General features: G+C 35.4%; 1 protein-coding gene across 10 annotated transcripts in view; it reads left to right on the forward strand.

Moving 5' to 3' along the window:
- The window catches only part of DMD (dystrophin), a gene marked incomplete at its 5' end in the record, with an annotated part of 1,168,120 nt that overhangs the window by 275,192 nt on the left and 874,083 nt on the right, over positions 1–18,845 (forward strand). For all 10 annotated transcript variants that reach the window (XM_083855614.1, XM_083855615.1, XM_083855618.1 and 7 more), the window contains one exon: positions 6,100–6,161. In XM_083855614.1, coding sequence (XP_083711740.1) covers positions 6,100–6,161 — 62 coding nt within the window. The remainder of the gene's footprint in view (positions 1–6,099; positions 6,162–18,845) is intronic.

Below are 18,845 nucleotides of genomic sequence, written 5' to 3' on the forward strand. Positions count from 1 at the left end.
TGCTTTCCAGAAAGGAAATGTTTATCTCTGCTTTTTCCCATCCCATTCCTTCTTTTCCATGTCTCTTTCCTTGTTTTGTTTCCCCCAAACCAGGTAAAGGTGTTTACTTCTCCTTCCCTCTTGCCCTCAGCCCTTCCTCATTTATCTTTTTTTTTTTCTTGTTCTTGTTGTCATCATTTTTTTTTTTTTTTTTTTAGTTTTGTTGTTGTTGTTGTTGTTTTAATTTGTTTTTCTTTCCCTTCTTTTATCTTTCCTTGTGTTCCAGGCTGGCAGGCCGTCATGTCCTCTGTCCTTTGTACTGCTTCTTTTTTACACATGATATCCATACTGGTCCTCAAAAGCACTCAGCAGTTTTTTCTCTAAATACCTAATTAGCTAAAGTTAGATTTGAAGAGTGAGACTTTATATAAACACTTGCAGTGTCTTTAAGAATTAAAAAAAAATTAGGAAAAGTCAGGAAGCAGTTTCCCTAAAACATCTATAATGAGAGAACAATTCCAGTTAACATAATGAAATGAGAAAAATAAAAGGTTTTCTCAGCCTGACATTCAGTCTAGGCTAGTTCAGTAGTTCAATCTGCTACTCCAATCTGTCAGGAGAAATCTTGTAGGCTGGGTCTTACAGATATCCTCTCTTTTGTCCTCTGATCAGTAAATGGCATCCTTCTCTCTTCCTCTGTTTGAAGGAAATGGGCAGCAAAGTCTTTTATGTTAGGAATACACCTGTTCGTTTCCTAAATTTACCTTAAGTCTTACCACACCTTTCTCAGAAAATTTTAGTATTCTGTTTTTCATAGTGTTTAGTTGTACTTTTTCTTTTTTTTCCCTATAAATCTATATTAACGAGGGCTTTCAGTGTTCCATTTCTGCTGAGCATTTGAATAGGTTCATCAGTGTTTTGAAAAGCCTGAGATGGTCTGATTATGGTGATTTGACTCTGGTTTCACAGTCAAGCCTCAAGAAGGTAGCACAGGGAACAGGGAGGTTTAACAATATTCAGATTAAGTCAACACACTGCTCATCAGTACATTTATAGAAGATGGACAAAGAATTGCATGTTCTGTATTGCCTTACATGAGAAATAGACTTAAATTTCTTGTCTGTCTGTCAAAGCAGCCTATTGTATTTCCTGTCAACTTGTGAATGTCTTGGATGACCTCAATGACTAAAAATCAAAGCTAGTCCACTTGAATATCTTTCAGTCATTGTATTACATTGATTTTTTTCTTCCCTCCTCAGATAAGAAAGAAGGGGAAGGGAACATTTCTCAGCAGCTGTAGTTACTGGCAGAGTATTGTAGCAATGCACTGAAAATCTCAAAGAATAGTGAGTCGATGGAGCCAGAGTATCAATAATGTGACTATCTGTGGCCTCTTTTGTTCCTAGTGCTCCCACCACTGCTGCTACTCATTCCCACTCACTGAAGAAAATCCTGACCTTTCCTCAATCTGCATTGTTTGGCTGCTAGAAAATCAAATAGTAATTTTGATGGCTTTATTCTCTAAAGTGCACTGTTCCAATGAACCTGCAGTTGCCATGAATGAGGGAATTGACACCTGCCTTGACATTATTGTTTCAAAGTTTTCACCAGTATATGGGAGTTATTTTCTTTTCTTCCTTTTTCTATTTTTTTCCCCTCCTTTCTTGCTTGTAGGTTCTGGTAGACAAAAAATAACTATTCAATTATTGTTTACCTCACCCAGGGCAACACTGGGTAACAGAATAAGATGCCTCTTTCTTCCCTGTTTGTGTTTCTGCACCTATGAAGGAATTGTTTGCTGAAGGCTGCATAAAATCTATCACACAACTGAGCCTCCTATCACTGCCTGTCTCTGAGCGATTCAAACACTCTACAAATGTCACATCTTCACTGACATGATAAGGACAATGATTTTTTCTTTGTTTGTTTAAAGTTGGAAGTTTATAATCCAAAGACATGGATTATTTCCTGTACTCAACAATTTTGTTGAATATCTTCTAATTTTAGAAATTGGTGCGTGCTTACTCTAGAGAAGAATTTTCTAAGCAACTTGCATTAGAAAACATGACCCAGATCTGTGGAAGGCTGAATATGCAGTTTTCATGTCTTAGTAGGAAGAGACACTGTGGAATCTCCATCCTTGGAGATATTAAAAAACCACTCTCAACAAGTTCCTGTAAAATCTGCTCTAGGTGGCCCTGCTTGACTGGGGCAGTTGGACCAGATGATGTCCAGGGGTGCTTTGCAGCCTCAGCCATTCTGTGAGTTAGTGACAGAAATATTTATTCAGGTACGTCAAGAGTTGAGAAGTGGAAGTAACTCTAGAAAAAAAGGGAAGGATGCACCAAAGTGTGCAAATTTTCTTCTCCCTACCACATGTTTTCTGTGGGAAAGTGGCTTTTATGATATAAATGGAATAGTGTAGTGACATATGTAGTGTATGTTTCTGAACCTTGGTTCATTTTTCAATCTGCTTGGTATTTGTCAGCTCAATTTGTTTAAAAACTATTATTGTTCAGTGATTTCTTAGCACTGCTGTATGCTTTCAGAATAGTATCTAGAGTATACCAGTATTTAAAATATATTTTTTTTATCTTACCATTTTTTTATTTAATATGTTTGGTAGTATTTGAGGGGTTAGGGTGGTGTGGAAAAATAAGGTTAGCAAGAAGTGTAGTTTGCTAAGAGATGACAACATAATGTTGGATCTTTTCTTGTAGAAAACAAGAATTTGTTCTGTATTGTCTTGTAGAATTGCACTGGAGTGGTTGGTGGTGAACATGAGCTATTAAGATTCTAGGAAAGTTGTATGGTGACCACTTGCCATTATTAGTAGCATCTTTGCTCTTTTGAATCATGGTTGTTCCTAAGCATCCTTCAATGTGCCACTTGTCTCTATTAGCCTTGCTGCTGCCTGATTAAGTGTCAGAACTGTCCTTTGTCAGATGATTAGCTTCATTAATACTGCACTTTCTCTCTGGGTCATAATTTATTATGAGGCCTAACCTGGAATAATACTTCAAAAGTCAAATGTGCAGTTAACTAATCTGAGAGGTTTGCATTGACTGCTGCAAAGCTGGATTCTCATCAGAACACATTTGTGAACGTGTGGTAGTTAAAACAAGATCTGTTCAGTGGGACTACAGGCTGTAGGGCACGAAAATCAGGTAAATCTTATTGCTCAATATCTCTTTTTTTCTGGAAGGCTTTTTGTACACCTCAGAGCATTCATTTTCTGAGTTGATAACCTGCAGAAAATGAGGTTAAGCCTATTCCACTCAATGTCCATCAATTTGAGGAAAGCATTTCTGCTGAGGGGAGGGATCCCATTGTTATTGTGATAAAGGAATTCAGGATCCATGCAGTGTTTAAATCTAACCTGGAGAAAGACAGCACACTATTCTACCATTCTTTCAGCTTGAAAGAAAAGAAATAAACATACCATATTGCTCTTGAGCAGATGGAGGAATTACCTGCCTGGCCATTTGATTATTCTTGTCTCACAGTAAAAGCACCTGCAAGGGCATTCGCAGGCTCAGTGCTGAAGGATCTCTAATAAACACAGCATTATGAACGTGGCACAGGAGTGTTCTTGGCTCATTTCTGCAGCACCTACATAAATGTCAGTCAGCTTCCACATCTAGCATTCAATCCATAAATCTGGGCTAAGAGAATATCTCTTAGTAAAGGATCATGTTTACAATGGGGAAATCATGCCATGCATAACCAAAAGATGGATTCATTTTTAGGTTAGGAGGCTGTCACTAACAAATTGTTGTGGTATAAACTTGTCAGAGCAAGCACCTAGAGATGAAAGTGCTTGCAATGATCTCTATATAAAGATAACAGCACTGGAATAGATTTGTGTTTACAAAGTAGTAGAGCATTGCCTGGACTTTGAATAAGTTTCAAACATTCAAGTTGTGGGGTTGACTCTCATTTTTCTCAGAAGACCCTGGTTTTTATTAGCACAGTGGACATGAATTAATTGGTGACTAGCAGTTAAACTTGCATATATCTTTGTGGGAAAAAGAAAACAAACAAACAAATAAACCTAAAACAAACGACCCACTCTGTTACTAAATATGCTGTTACAGCTGCCTGGGGTGGAAAAGCAAAGTTTGAACAGTTTAAAAAGGTGCTTTGGCTCTTTATTTTTCCCTGCTAAATATCATAAAATATTGTTTGAACAGTTTGAAAAAGGTGATTTTGTATCTTTTTTCCTTTCCCTTGCTAAATGCTGCATTATTTTTCAAACCCATTTGCATTTGGCAGTTTTAGCAGACATGATTAAACAGAAGCAGCTATTTATGTGTAATATTTTATATGAAGTTGCTGAAGAAGTTTGTAATATAACATCAGATTGAATATTTATCTTCTACCAACAAAATGTATCTTTCGTCTCTCATCTTCTGTGTACTGCTCATGGCTGGAATGAAACAAAACTCGTATAATAAACAACTTACAGTCAACACAGAGGGAAGTGTTGCTTTTGGGGAAAAATAAAATTTTTAACAGTTTTAACATCGTGCATAACAAAAAACCATGCGTCTCCTTCACATGCTGTTACTTTTAGATGAGTCTCATAACTATTCTAGTATTACTTCCAGCCAAAGGATGAAGGTGACAGCATTATTTGGGATAGATAGCAATAGAATTCTAGGAAGTTTATTGTAGCAAATACTTATGAATATATTAGTGACAGAGTGTACATAATGCGTGTCTTCTGTGGCAAGTTTCCAGTTGTATTATTGTGTTGTCTTTTTTTTTTTTTTTCCTCTCCAAGATCATCTGAACTCAAAATATGCTCCTTCAAGCTTGCAGTACTTCTTTATAATGCAATAGTAACTTTGCAAACTAGTATTTTTAATAAGTATATTCTATCTTTGAAACTGGAAAATATACTGATGGGGAAAGTATGTTTAATGTGATATTGAGTTGAGGTTTTAAGCACAAAAGATATATTTGTACCAAAAAGACTTGTCTTGCCTTGGATCGTTGGATAGGTGGAGGGAGGGAAAGCAAAGTACATTATTGATGCCATGGATTTCTCTTCTAGCTTGTCTATTCCTGCCTTTTAAATTTAGCTGAATCCATTAACATTATTAATTGCTGAACATTTCAGAAGGGAATTTAATATCCCTTTTTATTTAAGAAGTGTAGAGAATTTTACAGCAAACCAAAAGGCTGCATTGAGTGAACTTTATTTTAGTGTAAACATTCTGCACCTTTTTCCACATGTGCCCTTCAATTATAGTTGGAGTTAATTTTATTTTACAAGCCAAGAAATCTGTCCTTAATATTTCAGGGGCGATGTCTAATAGATCTTTTTGAGCTCATGCTTACAAAGTTCTAGTTTGAAATAATTTTTATCTTTCAACTTATATAAAATACAGCAGAATTGTACCTTTGTTTGTCCAGTTCCATTCAGAATCAAGGCTGTACTTATAATTTAGACACAGAAATCAAGGCCTAAGATAAATCATCTCCCTCTACAAAGGTTTCATATTAAAGAATTGAAAAAGAATTTCATGTATGGGTGAACAAATATGTGTGTGGGTTTTTTTTTTTTTTTTTTTCCTTTTCCACTGAAGGAAAATTATATAACAATTTGTGACAGGTAAATAGTTGCAAGTTAAGAAAGATGTAAAGTACATAACAGGCTGCCAATGGAGAACTCTTTTTGGGGTCCAGAAGGTTTCACTTCCTCGAGGAATTCTAGGAGGTGAATATAATGTGATTTCAAGTACTTTTCTACTGTAGAAGAATTTCCTGATGCCAAAACCATCAGATGACATGTTTGGGGTTTTTTATACCTATATGAAATGAAAAATTGGAATGAGATGTTTCAGATCCTACTGCAACATGTTCTCTTCCGTAAGAAAAGAAACCACAGGATAAGTCAGTTGAACTGGGGATATAGACCATGACTATGAAGGGGACTTGTAGACCTTCAAAATGTGTTGATGCAATTGTCAAATAATAGATCCAAACAAATTTTCTGCCTGTGCTTGAAGTATTATTAGTAGTTTACAATAAATCAAAACTGAAACATTAATCAATAATATTGCATTATTTTGTTGAATAATTCTAATGAAGTGCTTTTCTTTCCTCTGGCAGATGAACGGGAGGATGTTCAAAAGAAAACTTTCACAAAATGGATAAATGCACAGTTTGCTAAGGTAATTCATGTATTTATTTATTTATTGATCAAAATATCTTTTTTTATATTTAAAAAAAAACAAGAAAGAAACCTGATATTCTTACACTGAGGCTTAGTTTCCAAGATAACAGTTACAAGTCTCAGATATTGCTGAAGGGAGCTGACAGGTTTATTAGAAAAAAATGTTCAATCTTCATTTCTTTGATTTCAGCAGTGATTGAAATGTAAGAAGCTGTCCTCTTAAAATGTTCTCTGCTTCAATTTACTTTGCCTTTTCTCAGACTAGTGATGCATCTGTATTACTCTTGATTGGATTTCTTTGTTATGTTTCTAATATATGAAGGACTTTCCTGTATTAGACTTGTCTTTTCTTGTTTCTAATTGCAATTTCATCTTTAATAAAACTGGATGAATTGGAGAAGAGCAAGGTCAGAGATAAGAGGTGTGATCCAGTTAACAAATCGTGAAAGTAAATGATAATATGTTTTGAAGAAGTTATTTTGGAGAATGGTAGATCATAAATGGAGTGGGGAAAAAAAAAGACCAAATAACTAATTTATTTAAAGCATGCCCTTCTGACAATGTACAATGATCTCATCTTTAATACTAAGGAAAAATTTTGCTGGAGCTATTAATTTGCTGAAACTTCTTTTTTTTTTTTTTTTTTTTTTTTTTTTTTTTTTAACTCCTGGAGGATAATGACTCAAATTTATTTGCCAGCAGTAATAAAACAAATTAGTCCCATCATTTATCATTTTACCTGTACCATTGCAATGGGCAGCAGTGAAATAGTAGCTGTGATGTATCTACAGTTTAGTCTGGGTTTTGATTGCGTCCTATCTGATTCTACTCATTAAAAAAGGGGAGAAAGATAATCTGAATGCAGCCTCCATAATGTTGAAAAACATGCTCAGCAGTAGTTTAGCCCATCAGGGAGTCCCACAGGGCTTTTCCATGGTCTAGAATATTTTCTAACGCCGATTTAAGTGATTTAGACAGCACACAATTTGTGCTCAGCATCTTCACAGCAGAGATGTCCAGCAATTTGGAGAACTGGATCAGGATGAAATAGTGTCTTGAAGAATGCTGAATTACAAGGCAACTGTGAAGTCTTATGTTTAGGACAGCAGTAAAACATCTGCATACAGAAGGAGGGGATAGCTGGGCTGGCAATAATAAAGCAAAGGAGAGCTCTGGGAACTGTGTTGAATCACAAACAAAATTAATCTGCAACACGGTACTGTTGCAGGAAAAAAAGGTAACTTTAATATGTTTCTGATAATGGAAGGGCTTCACAGAGGGTGAAAGATGTAATTATTTTCTTTTTTGTGGCAATAGTGAGATTTTAGCTTGAGTAATTTGTAACCTTGCTTTTCTATGTATGAATAAGTAGCCACAGCAACAATCATCTGATACAGCCTAATTTGAAATGTATTACCAGTTAGGCCTTTTTATGGTCATTGAAATAGTTGTGGAAAATTAAGAATAACTGTTTGGCTTCTATATCTAAAGAAAATGTAATGCTCCTAGAGCATTGTTTTCTCAGAAATGATTGTTTTATGGAATAGCAAAGCTGCAGTTACTGAGGAAACTTGACCAAGTCTGCAGAAGAATAACAAGAATTATGAAGGGTTTAGAAAATACATATCAACACATGCTTTTAATGTTAGATTTGACTCGTTCATGTGAATGATCTAGAGGTCTTTCCTCGAATTCTAGTTCTATTAAATGTAGTTTAATGGTGGTTTAGCTACTTTTTACTTGAGTTTTATAACAGTATTTTTAGTTGCAGCTGAAAATGCATTTGCAAACATGTTTGTAAAAGTACTACTCTTCCTCTACTTCATTTGGGCTCTGAGAAAAGCCTCCTAAACCTCCTTGAAATCGGCCTCCTGATTCAAGTTTTTATTTGCCAGAAGCATGACCTGGGTTGTTTGGACAGGGTCTTCTTATTTCAGCTATCAAAAAGCTATTGATCTTTAAATCTTGAATAAATTAATTCTTTCTGGGGTTTTTAGGACAGAAATACAGGAGGTTTTGTTGTATAGTCCCAGGACAGTGTTTCTCCCTCTTCTGACAGCTCAGAGAGGTGATCTTCAAAACATGAAAGTGGATTTCCATGTGAGATCTACGATTTATCCTTCTTCTCCTGACTTGTTTGCAGTGGTTCAAATCCATCTCTGTTTCTAGCTGTGGAATCGATTTCAGTTAGCTGGCTACTCCTTGTTAGTGATTTGTCATCATTGTCAGCTTTGTAAAAGTGCAAATAAATTACGTTCATTGCAGAATTGCTTTTTACTCAATCCTATATAGTTCTAGGGGTGCTGTCTTGAGTAGATTAGACTACAAGGTTGGAATTAATAAATATTAGTACAAGGGAAATGTAGTACATAATTTATTTCTTTTACTTGTGAAAAGTGAAATCCAGGTCGCTAATTAACTGTAAAGGATTTAGGGTTAAATGAAATTATGTCAGATAATTCTCACCAATCAACTACCTTCCATATGAGAAACTTCCCATTCTTATATAGTCAAAACTAATTTCTAAATATTCTAAGTCTTAGTTTGTGTTGGGTGTATAGTGCATTTCTCCCCAAAGAGCTGCATTACATTCCTTAAAATTCTATGTCTTGAGCACCTGTGTCTCAGTGCATTTATTCTTGGATTGAGCTTTGAAAACACTTGGATGTGCAAGTTTTTTCACGTGACTTGTGATGTAAATACAAATAATGCTTGTAAATGTGCTAAGCTGTAAAGAATTGAAAAAAAAATAATTTTATAATTTATATGTCACTGGCATAACTTGAGAACCCACATAAAATTTTTACCTGTGGGAGAAGAGAGTTGTCCTTCCTCTGGCCATGCCGACAGTGACATTTCAACTGGATCATATGTAGCTACTTCACTCAGATGCTTTGAGTTCAGCAGTGAACTCTGATACTTCTTAGCTGTGCAGTCCAGTCCCTCACATGAAATCCATTACAAACTTTCAGCCACACAATCTTGACAGTTTTCTGTCTGAGATGTGCAGAACCTAAAACCTCTGGAGTGTTACCAAGAAGTCTGTGAAAGGGTATGTAGGAAAAGACAGCAGAAATGTCAGCAATACTTCAATTGCTAAGGGTGAGGCTGTGTTTCTCTTCAAACTTATTTTAGCAAGCTGAGTAGGGTGCTCTAAATCAAAAAAGTGGGGAAAATATATTTTGCAGGTCACTCTTACAGTTACTCAAAAGAGCAGGTTTCTCTCTAATTGTTATCCTTCACAGGTTATGGTTATGGTCTGGGTTATGGTTATCATAACCCAGAAAATGGGTTATGCAGCAAATCTGGGCCTTGAAAATTACAGTATGTGACTCATCTATAAGAAAATCAAAGTTTCAGTAGGAAAGGCCAAAAGTTGGCTTTCAATGTTTGTGAGATAAAATTGTAAATTTAAAGTATAAGAGAAATGGGAGAAGGTAATCCAAGAGACCTCTCTTCTCTCCATTGCAATCATAGACATGAGCTGTGACTTGCTTGAGTTTAACATCTCAATGGCATGTAATAAGTTGAAATTTAAAGCAATTTTTATAACTTTGGAAAATAGTAATTTAATATAATTTTATTCAGAAAGAAGTTTTCTTTGACCTTAGATAAACTTTATTTATAAAATAATGAAGTTCTGCAGGGTGTGCATAATGATATTAAAGGAAAGTATTATAACCTAGTTTTTAATAATAGAACTGTAATCAGAGCTCTCACTAGAGATATGTCTGGTCCTGGGTATGAGTTTGTGCTCTCATACCAACTTTTAAAATTTGACATAACTGAAATCCTGAACTATGTGTTTTGGGAGAATGCAAATCTGTCACAGTCCTGCAAGTGTAGCAGCTCTCAGCTGGGACTTGGGAACAGACACAACAATTTCCTTAGCAGTGCCTGTACCCCATCATAAATTTTTTCTTGTTGTTTCACTGGTTAAACATTTTGCCTCGTTCATTGCATAATAAACTTCAAAACAGAAAGTTCTTCTGAAGATGGAAATACTCTTTACTTCCATTTAGAAAAGAGCTTGTATATGCCAATTAATTCTATAAGGAAAACTTGAAATTCCAGGGGAAAAAAAAAAAAAAAAAAAAAAAAGAAGCGCCTCTGAAAGAACACCCAGCTCTAAAAAGGAAAGAGTAAATTTGTTTGACTAATGAAATATGGATTTTTTTTTTTGTTCTCTTCTAGAGAGAGTGTCTCAAATTATTGACAATTTTAATGCCAGCAGTAGAAGTATGTGTTGTTAGTACAGAGGAAGACATGAGATAATAATTGGCAGCTTGAGTTTTAGGATATACCCTTATGGCTAGCTTGAAGTCAAAGCTTAACCTATAAGTGGGTTTCATAAAAGAATGGTAGTTTGTGAAGGAGCTTTCAGTGTTTTAATTCTTTATATCAAATAACAGATGTTCATAAAATCACTTGCAAATTCAGAAGTTTAAGTAGGTTTTCCACATTTCTTCTACAAAAGAATTGAAAGTTCCCCTACACAGCAAAGGAAGACATTATGTATGACAGTAGACTTTTTCATGTAAACTCTGTAATTATTAATCTCTAACTGGGTAAGAGCAAGTGTCAAAAAATAAAGCATGCTGGTTTGGGGAGGAAAAAAAATGAGTAATTTTTTTATGATTTCTTTACCTTGTGCTTGGATTTTCTTCCTTTTATTATTGAAGAATTGGAATATGAAAATAAATGAAAAGATACCAAATGTTACATTACTTAGCTTTACAGAAAACCAAGATCATTTGATAGTTCTCCCTTTTGTGGAGCATTTAAGTTGTGAAAAATGAGACCTTTTATGGGCAGATGGAAACATTAAGATGTAGTTATTTGCGTGGTGACTGTGGAATTAGATTTCATTCTTGTGTGATCATGTGAAGAAACACAGTAATGATGCAACCTGTGCCAAAGAAAGTAAGGTTGACAGCTTCATTTAAAATATATGTGGTTAGTAAATAACAGTCAGCAAAATTAAGTGCACCTTTTATAAATGAAATTGTTTTAAGTAGCAACTAAATTGTTCAGTCAAGTGTTATATGCAGAGATGAAGGCAACACACGAGAGGGCATTGCTTATAGCTTTAGGCAAACTGCACAGCAGCTAAAATAATTTCTTTGCTCAGAGTTTGTATGTGGCTTATATCATGGGAGGTGTGCTGATGGCCTCAGTTTTTTTTCACCTTCTTGAGCTCATAGACAACCTGAAATTATTCAAGACTCTTTAGTGGTCTCTTGTGATTGGTGATTAAATGCCTTCTGCATATCAGAAAACAGGAATGACTGACACACATGAAGAGTTTACTGGTCTTTTGAGGAAGTGAGTCAAATAGTTGAGGTCCAGAGAGACAGCACTGCCATAAGTCTGTCATCCAATAGAGAAATTTGCAGTGCTGCATTTGCTGGCACAGTGGCTCAGTTTTCCATGCTATCACTCACAATGACTTCAAATTAAAATAAATTTTAAAAGCAGCTCACAGAAAAGTGATTTCAGTGTGCAGACTCTGGGATAGGAGTAATTGGGTGAAGTTATGTGGAGAAGACAAGAATAGTCTCATTTGTCAAATTTCTTTAAGATTCTTCTTCCATGGAAATATTTTTACACCTGTGAATAATCTATGTCTTTAGCCATACTTCTGGACAACAGTTAATAATCAAGAAGAGAAGCTGAAGGGAGGGATGGAGTTTGGCAACAAATCACAAAAACATGGATTAAAATGTTCGATATTAGTTCTCTCCAAACTGCTTTCTTGACAGCTAACCTATATGTCAGATGAAGACAGCTGCTTTGGAAAATCAGAATTAAATCCTACACTTTGAGATTCTGATCAGTGTGCTCAAGCTGCATTGATGTCTGGTGGTGTGTTGTATTTTTCTGAAGTCAGAACAGTAGTTATAGACATATGTGTCTATGAGACCAGAAAAGATTCCTAGTTGTTTCAGGTAATAAAAACTATCAGTAGGGTGTGCTGGTGTTGTAGGATTTCAGGTTTAGAATTACGTTCCAGAGACTACATCAGTGCTGGCTTTGCAGAACAACTTTAGTGTCGTTGTAGACAAGTTCAGAGAAGTTCATTCAGATATCTGTGGTGCTTTAGCCATTTACACAGAATTTAGTGCCTGCACAAAAGCCTGTTGGAGAAACAAGATAAATAAAAGTTTGCTGAGCTCCAGGTTGCCATTAGATTATTAGAGTTCTGCTGAATTTCACCAGAAAGAAACTTGTGCTCTGTTCATCTAAGGAGCACTAATTTGGAGATACATATAAAGGAGGATCAGGTATCACATGTAAGAACATTGATTCCAGGGCAAAACCCAAGATTGTTAGTAAAATGTTGAAATTGTGTCTGTGCTAAAACTTCTGTCAGTTCTTTACAGTTCACATGTTAAAAGTGAGTATGGTAGATGTTAGCTCAGGTCATGGATAATACCTTGTGAGCAGCCTCAGAATTTATTTTTTCTTTTGAAAGAAAACTCTCAGAAAACCTGCTACACTTAAAATTGTATCATCAAAATTGTATCTGAAAAAAAAATTGTTGTTGGTTAGAGACCACGATTGATATTTATTCATCCTAAATACCTAATTACTCTGTTTGATGTCTGTTGCCAGCCTTTCTAAGTGCTGCAGTAAAAGTGATGAGAAGGAACAGCTTCCTAACGCAGGAGCTAAATTATTTGCTACAGTGTGGCAAATAACCAGAACTCTCATTGAAGATTAATAGTTCTTAACTTTGGGTTGCAGCTCTGTGTGATCAACACTACCCCTGGGACACATCCTGTTTTTAAATCCCAAGCTTTCTTGTGCCAGTAACCTTTTTATAATGCATCTTGCAAGAACACACCAAAGGCCGTCATGTCCATTCTGTATCATTAAAGAAAAACCTTTTGAAACCAAATGATGTTTAAACCTGGTATAGAAAACACATTTGCATTGCTAAGTGTTAAGAGATTTTTTTATTCTTTTGGATATCTCTAGAATACATAAGAATACATATATCAGGCAATACACATGCTCAGAATTATTTATTTATATATATATATATAAATAACCTATTAATGATCTATATTCTGCATCTTTTCTTATGATGCAGTAAAATGAGACTCTTGCTGCGTAAATATTTATTATGCTTCAATTAAATTTCCTTTGGAATGAAGGATAACTTAAAACTTCTTTTCACAGTACTTTTTAAGGTAATATCAGTAGCAATATTGCTGTTTATTTTATTAAGAACTTAATTCTGGAACTTGTACTATATCTTAATATATTGTTAAAGATTTTCTGTATGACCAAGTAAGTTATAGTGAACAGAACATTACAAAGGATAGAAACAGGCACAGTTTAAAGGCAACAAAAATCCTCATGCATTGGATTTTGTACATAGCATCAATGCTGTATGCAAGATTTGAGTTTTACTTACTTATTGAGTTTTTATATTTTATTTTAAAAACTTTTTTTTAGCTTACTCTTGGTAAAATACTTAAGAAATATCTCCCTAAATAATCCATTTATTATTTATAAATATTTAATTTTGCCCAGTGTAGGGGCCTGACCACTGGAGATAGAGATTTTCTGACATCACTTACTGTGACAGTGACAGAAGTTGTGTGGTGTCACAATGCAGCATGACAAAACCAAAGTAATGTTTAACAGGGAGCTTTTCTCTTTTTTTTCTTTTTTTTTTTTTTTTTTTTTTTTTCCTGTTCTTGGTAACATCAGAAGCCTGAGCCTCATGAACCCCTGTGGCTGTCACACAGCTGGGATGCTTTGCAAATTGTCAGTACAGAAGAGAACCCTTTCCCTGAAAACCTAGAGAAGAGAAAAATTGGTTTTGGTTTGGCTTCAAAGTCACAAAGATGGACGTTCGACATTAACAAAAAAACACATCAAAATGTCTCTATATTGGTTGTTGGTTGCATTTCAGGGCTTTTTTAAAATTAAGGGTCAGACAGTGAAGATATTTTTTCTGTGCGCCTAAAGGAAGGCATTTTCTAATATTTCTCCTCCAGAACATTCTCCCATTACCAGGAGACTTTACAACTTTGCCTGTTGCAGGCTTTTTTTCCCCCCCAAAATGTCTAAATGATTGCAGTTTAACAAGACAGTTTTGGAGATTAGATTAATTTTCACTTTGATGATAATGGAAACTTCTTCTTCCACCTCATTATCTGCAAATGTTTTGGTGGAGCTGAGACTGCTGTATCTCCAGACCTTTTTCTTGCAAGTGTGGCTGGCCTCTGTCTGCTCCCATGACTGTACAAGCACTGGTATGTTACCTCTGCTTTGCCTTAGTGGGCATAAATTCAAAACTAGCTATGGTTCAGGAGCAGTTTTTCCATGGGGAAAATGGGCTCTTTCTCCAGTAGAACTGTACCCATCTCCAAGCCTGATCCCATTCCCTGGGCTCTGGTGCCACAGACATCCTGCCTGTGAGTGCAGCAGCCCTTGGAGGAATCCCCCATTAGTCAGAGAGAATTAAAGCTGTCACTGCTGCAGTTGGGCACTGAAGATTGTGAAGATATTCTCAGTATCTTTTGGGTTGTTTTTCATGTGCAGAGGTAATGTTACTTCTCCAAATCAAGTTTTAAGGCTTAAAATGTTTTCTGTGAAAATGACTCCCCTTCTAACAGCTGTGCAAGCATATTATCTGAAACAATGAGCATCTGCATGACAAAACACTTTCACCATTAGAAATGTCTGAGTGAATACAGGCTACATTTTAGAGACTTCTAAGATAATGCAGTTTCACAGGCTTTTAATCTGAAATTTCTGAGTGAATTAGTAAAATTAGGAGAACTATAATACATGCATTTTTATTATGATAAAGTTACTTGTCTTTGCGTTCTTGTTTTTTATAGACACTTGTAGAATAACAAGAGCTTCCCTGAAATGTATCAGACATGCCAAGTAAGCAAAGTAATCACTACTGCTGGCAATAGAGGGCACTGGACTTTCATTTGTAATACCTTTTACTAAGGGAAATAATAATCAAGTTACGTTTATTGAGATCTTTCACCTTTTCCTCCTCCCACTTGGCCTCGCACCTCCTAGACTTTTGTTCAAACTCTTGTCCCTTTTTGTTGAAGTTTAAGTAAAATAGATTATTCTAAATAAAATTGATCACTTGAAGTAATTATTGTATATGTGTCTTGAGAGGGGAATAGGAACAATCTAAATATAGCACTTACAATATTGGTCTCAGTGGTGTATATGTCTAGCTTGTGAATTTGTAAACATTTACAAATTTGCATGATTGTTGCTGGCAGTAGACATCATCATTTCCGTGCTCAGAATTCATTACTATTACATCTAATCATCTTCAGAATCTCCAAAGCAAAAATCTTCATGAAGACAAATAAGACTTTAGACATTATACCTTGGAACTTCAAAAAAATAATACCAGGAGAAAGAAACAATTTTTGAGCTATTGTCCACATTTATCTGAATGTTATGGAAACTTTGCTTTGCTCAAGCAAATAATGTGACCATTCTCCCTATCTGAAAAAGATAATTCACATCTCTCAGGGTCAATGAAGAGAGTAGAAGAGCAGGTGCCAGCTTGTACATTTAGGACTGGTGGATCTCTCTCTCTTGATCTCCCTGCATCACTTAAACAGATCCAGCATCTGTCCTTGTGTCAGTGTCACATTCTGTTAGTCAGGGAAGTTGAAGGCAAGAGAGAAACTTGTCACCAGTCCAGCTCCTCATTTGCACCCCTTGGGTAGGACCTGCAGTGGGCTCCTGCCCTCCCCTGCTGCTCTGCAGCATCCCTAAACCTCCTCTGCCTGAGACAGTGGGTGCAATTTGGGCCTCTCACACATAAATCCTTTTTTTTATAGTTCATCTTTGACATCAGGAAGTTTGGCAATTCCTCCCATGTGTTTAAATGTGTAAAACATTTTTTAAAAGTATGCCTTAGAGGTAACAAATCCACCAGGCAACCCAAAACCAAGAAAACTCTTCCAACCACAAAGTATTTAGTTTGGGGCAGACCACATCAGTGTTACAGACTGCATTTTTGGGTGTTGGTGTATCAAGTATTGGTGATGATGAGATGACACACCCCTGTCCAGTAAGTACTTGTATTTTTGTGTATTACTTTTTTATTATGCTTTGAGGTATCTGTATTGTGTACAAAATCTTCCAGTTCCTTCAAAGGGTCTGCTGGTATTACAGCTGGATCAAATGCAACTTTTATTGATGGTAATTTCCTTAAACCATTGACTATATTTTAGGTCCTACTTGCCATGGAAGAAGAAGTAACAATAATCTTATTTTTAAGTGGTTGCAAATAATTGCATTTGCACTTTCATATCTTCCATTTACATAGGACGTGGCTCCATCAGATTTTGGAGGTGTTTCTGGATCAACACTTCAAGAATATCTATGATTTTTATTACTGCTTTCCTTCATTCTTTCTCTGATCTTACATTTGTGAGTCCTGGAGGGAAAAAAAAACAAATAGTTGCCATTATTTCTCAACAGCAGTGGCAAAATTGACATAGACACCTTATTAGGTTTTTGCTTAGAGAATTATTAAAGCAGTTTTATTATTATTAAAGTTATTTTTAAAAAATCCTTTTTTTTTTCCCTGCTCTGGTACATCTTTTTTTTTTCCATGTTTTTGTATCCCAGTCTTATTAAATATTGATGCTCATATCACTGACTTTGCTAATACTTCCACTTTTTTCAGTGATCTACATGACAGGTGTTATTGCACAGAATAGTAATTTTTCTCTTCTACCTGCTTTTCATAGTGTGTTTGATTGATTTGCCAGTTTAAGCCCATCACATTTAATTCCTGCCAATATCAGTGTGAGAGCATATATTGGTGACTTTAAAACAGGATGCTTTTTGTGTGCCCAAGTTCTTTGTATTGGTTCTATTGAAACTAAGATTTTATGGGAAAAGGATAGAACAAGCAATTTCTTCTGCTCAGTCTGGTACAGTTTTAAACATCTATAAAAATAAAGTCATATAAAATATACATATATAAATGTTTATTCTTTATCCTAAAACTATTGGTAAAATAAGATCCTTTGCATTAAAACAAAACAAAACAAAACAAAACAAAACAAAAACAAAACAAAACAAAAAAAACCAACCAACCAAACAAACAAACAAAAAAAACCAACAAACCAATTCAACTAACCCTGACATAACTCCCTGAGAATAGTAATAATAAATTGTAATGAGTTGTAATTCCATGTGGAATTCTGTTGAAAGCTATAAAATGTACTGAAATGAAAATGAAAAGGAAAACATGCTATATGAAAGTGTACTAATTTTTCTTTTTTTTGGCATAGTCTTTGGCTGCAGGGTGAAACAATCTATGAAGCTCTGTCTGTTTATGAAACAATCTGCGTATGTTCTGTATATTCTGTCTTATAACTGAGTCCTGGATTGAAAAAAAAAAAAAAAGGCAATTTTCAAAAGTGTTGATTTTTTTCCTCTTTTCTATAGTCAACAATCATAATAAAATTGGCATTTTAAGTCAAAAACTGGTTTTCTTTGGGAAAAAAAAATCATCTAAAGGCCCATTTGACATGAGGAAGTCAGGCAAAAGACCCATAATGCAATCATGTATAAGTGACACAGTTTATCACACAGGTAGAAACAGGGTTCCATTACATACCTGTATTAAATTACTGCATGAAACATTAAAAATCCCTACTTTAAAAGATGGAGGGTTATTTTGCCACACTGACAGCAATGACTCTAAAGTACTAAGGAAGTTCAGGCAAAATGCACTGAAAAATCTCAGTCACCTTCTCAGAGAATTTTTAAATGCCATGTTTGCATCAGATACAGAACATAAAGGGAGCCATTCTTAAGGCAACTGGTCAGACAGTTGACTGTACAGAGAGAGAAAAAGCAAATCTTGGTTCATTATGGGCAATATTTAGGGCTTGTAGACAGTAAGGTTTTCTATAATTCTGACAAATATGCATTGAAAAAGTGGTGTCCTCATGGAACAAATCAAGACAAATTGAATCCAAATGATAATATTTAAGGTCAGAAACAAGAGCCATGCTGAAAAGAAGATGAGAAGGAAGTCAAAAGAAGAAGTGAATGCACCTCATCAAGGTGTATCACCATCTCCTTACATAAGGTTATCAGATATGCAGTTTACTATCTTACCTCAAGCAGTTTACCTTGATTTTGAATAATGAAGCAGCATCCAAACAATATCTTCTTGTATTTTTGCCAATGGGAAAGACCCAGTACATGTTTCTTTTGACATTTTTTTTAATGTTTTAATTTCTTCTAAAATCAGCGAGGAATTGAGTTGGTCTGTGCAGTCTGTACTGATTATTCAGTTATTCACTAAGGGGAAGTTAGTGTTTATAAACTGGCTGCTTCTGTAAGAAATCATAGAATCATTAAGGTTGGAAAAGCCCAACCTTTGACTGAGCTCCACTGGTGTTTAGTGTCAACTAAACCATAGTACTGAGTGCCACGTCCAGTCATTTCCTGAACACTTCCAGGGATGGTGACTCCATTACCCCCTTGGGTAGCTTGTTGCAATGCCTGACAACTTATACAGTGAAAAAAGTTGCAGAGAACAATAAGGTCTTCCCTGAGCCTCTTTCTCCAGGATGAACACCCCCAGCTCCCTCAAACTCTTCCTCTGGGCTCCAGCACCTCCATGTCTTTCTTGTAGTGAGGGCTCAGAATT

The sequence above is a fragment of the Zosterops lateralis genome, assembly GCF_965231275.1.
Source record: "Zosterops lateralis genome assembly, chromosome: 2".
Lineage (NCBI taxonomy): Eukaryota > Metazoa > Chordata > Aves > Passeriformes > Zosteropidae > Zosterops > Zosterops lateralis.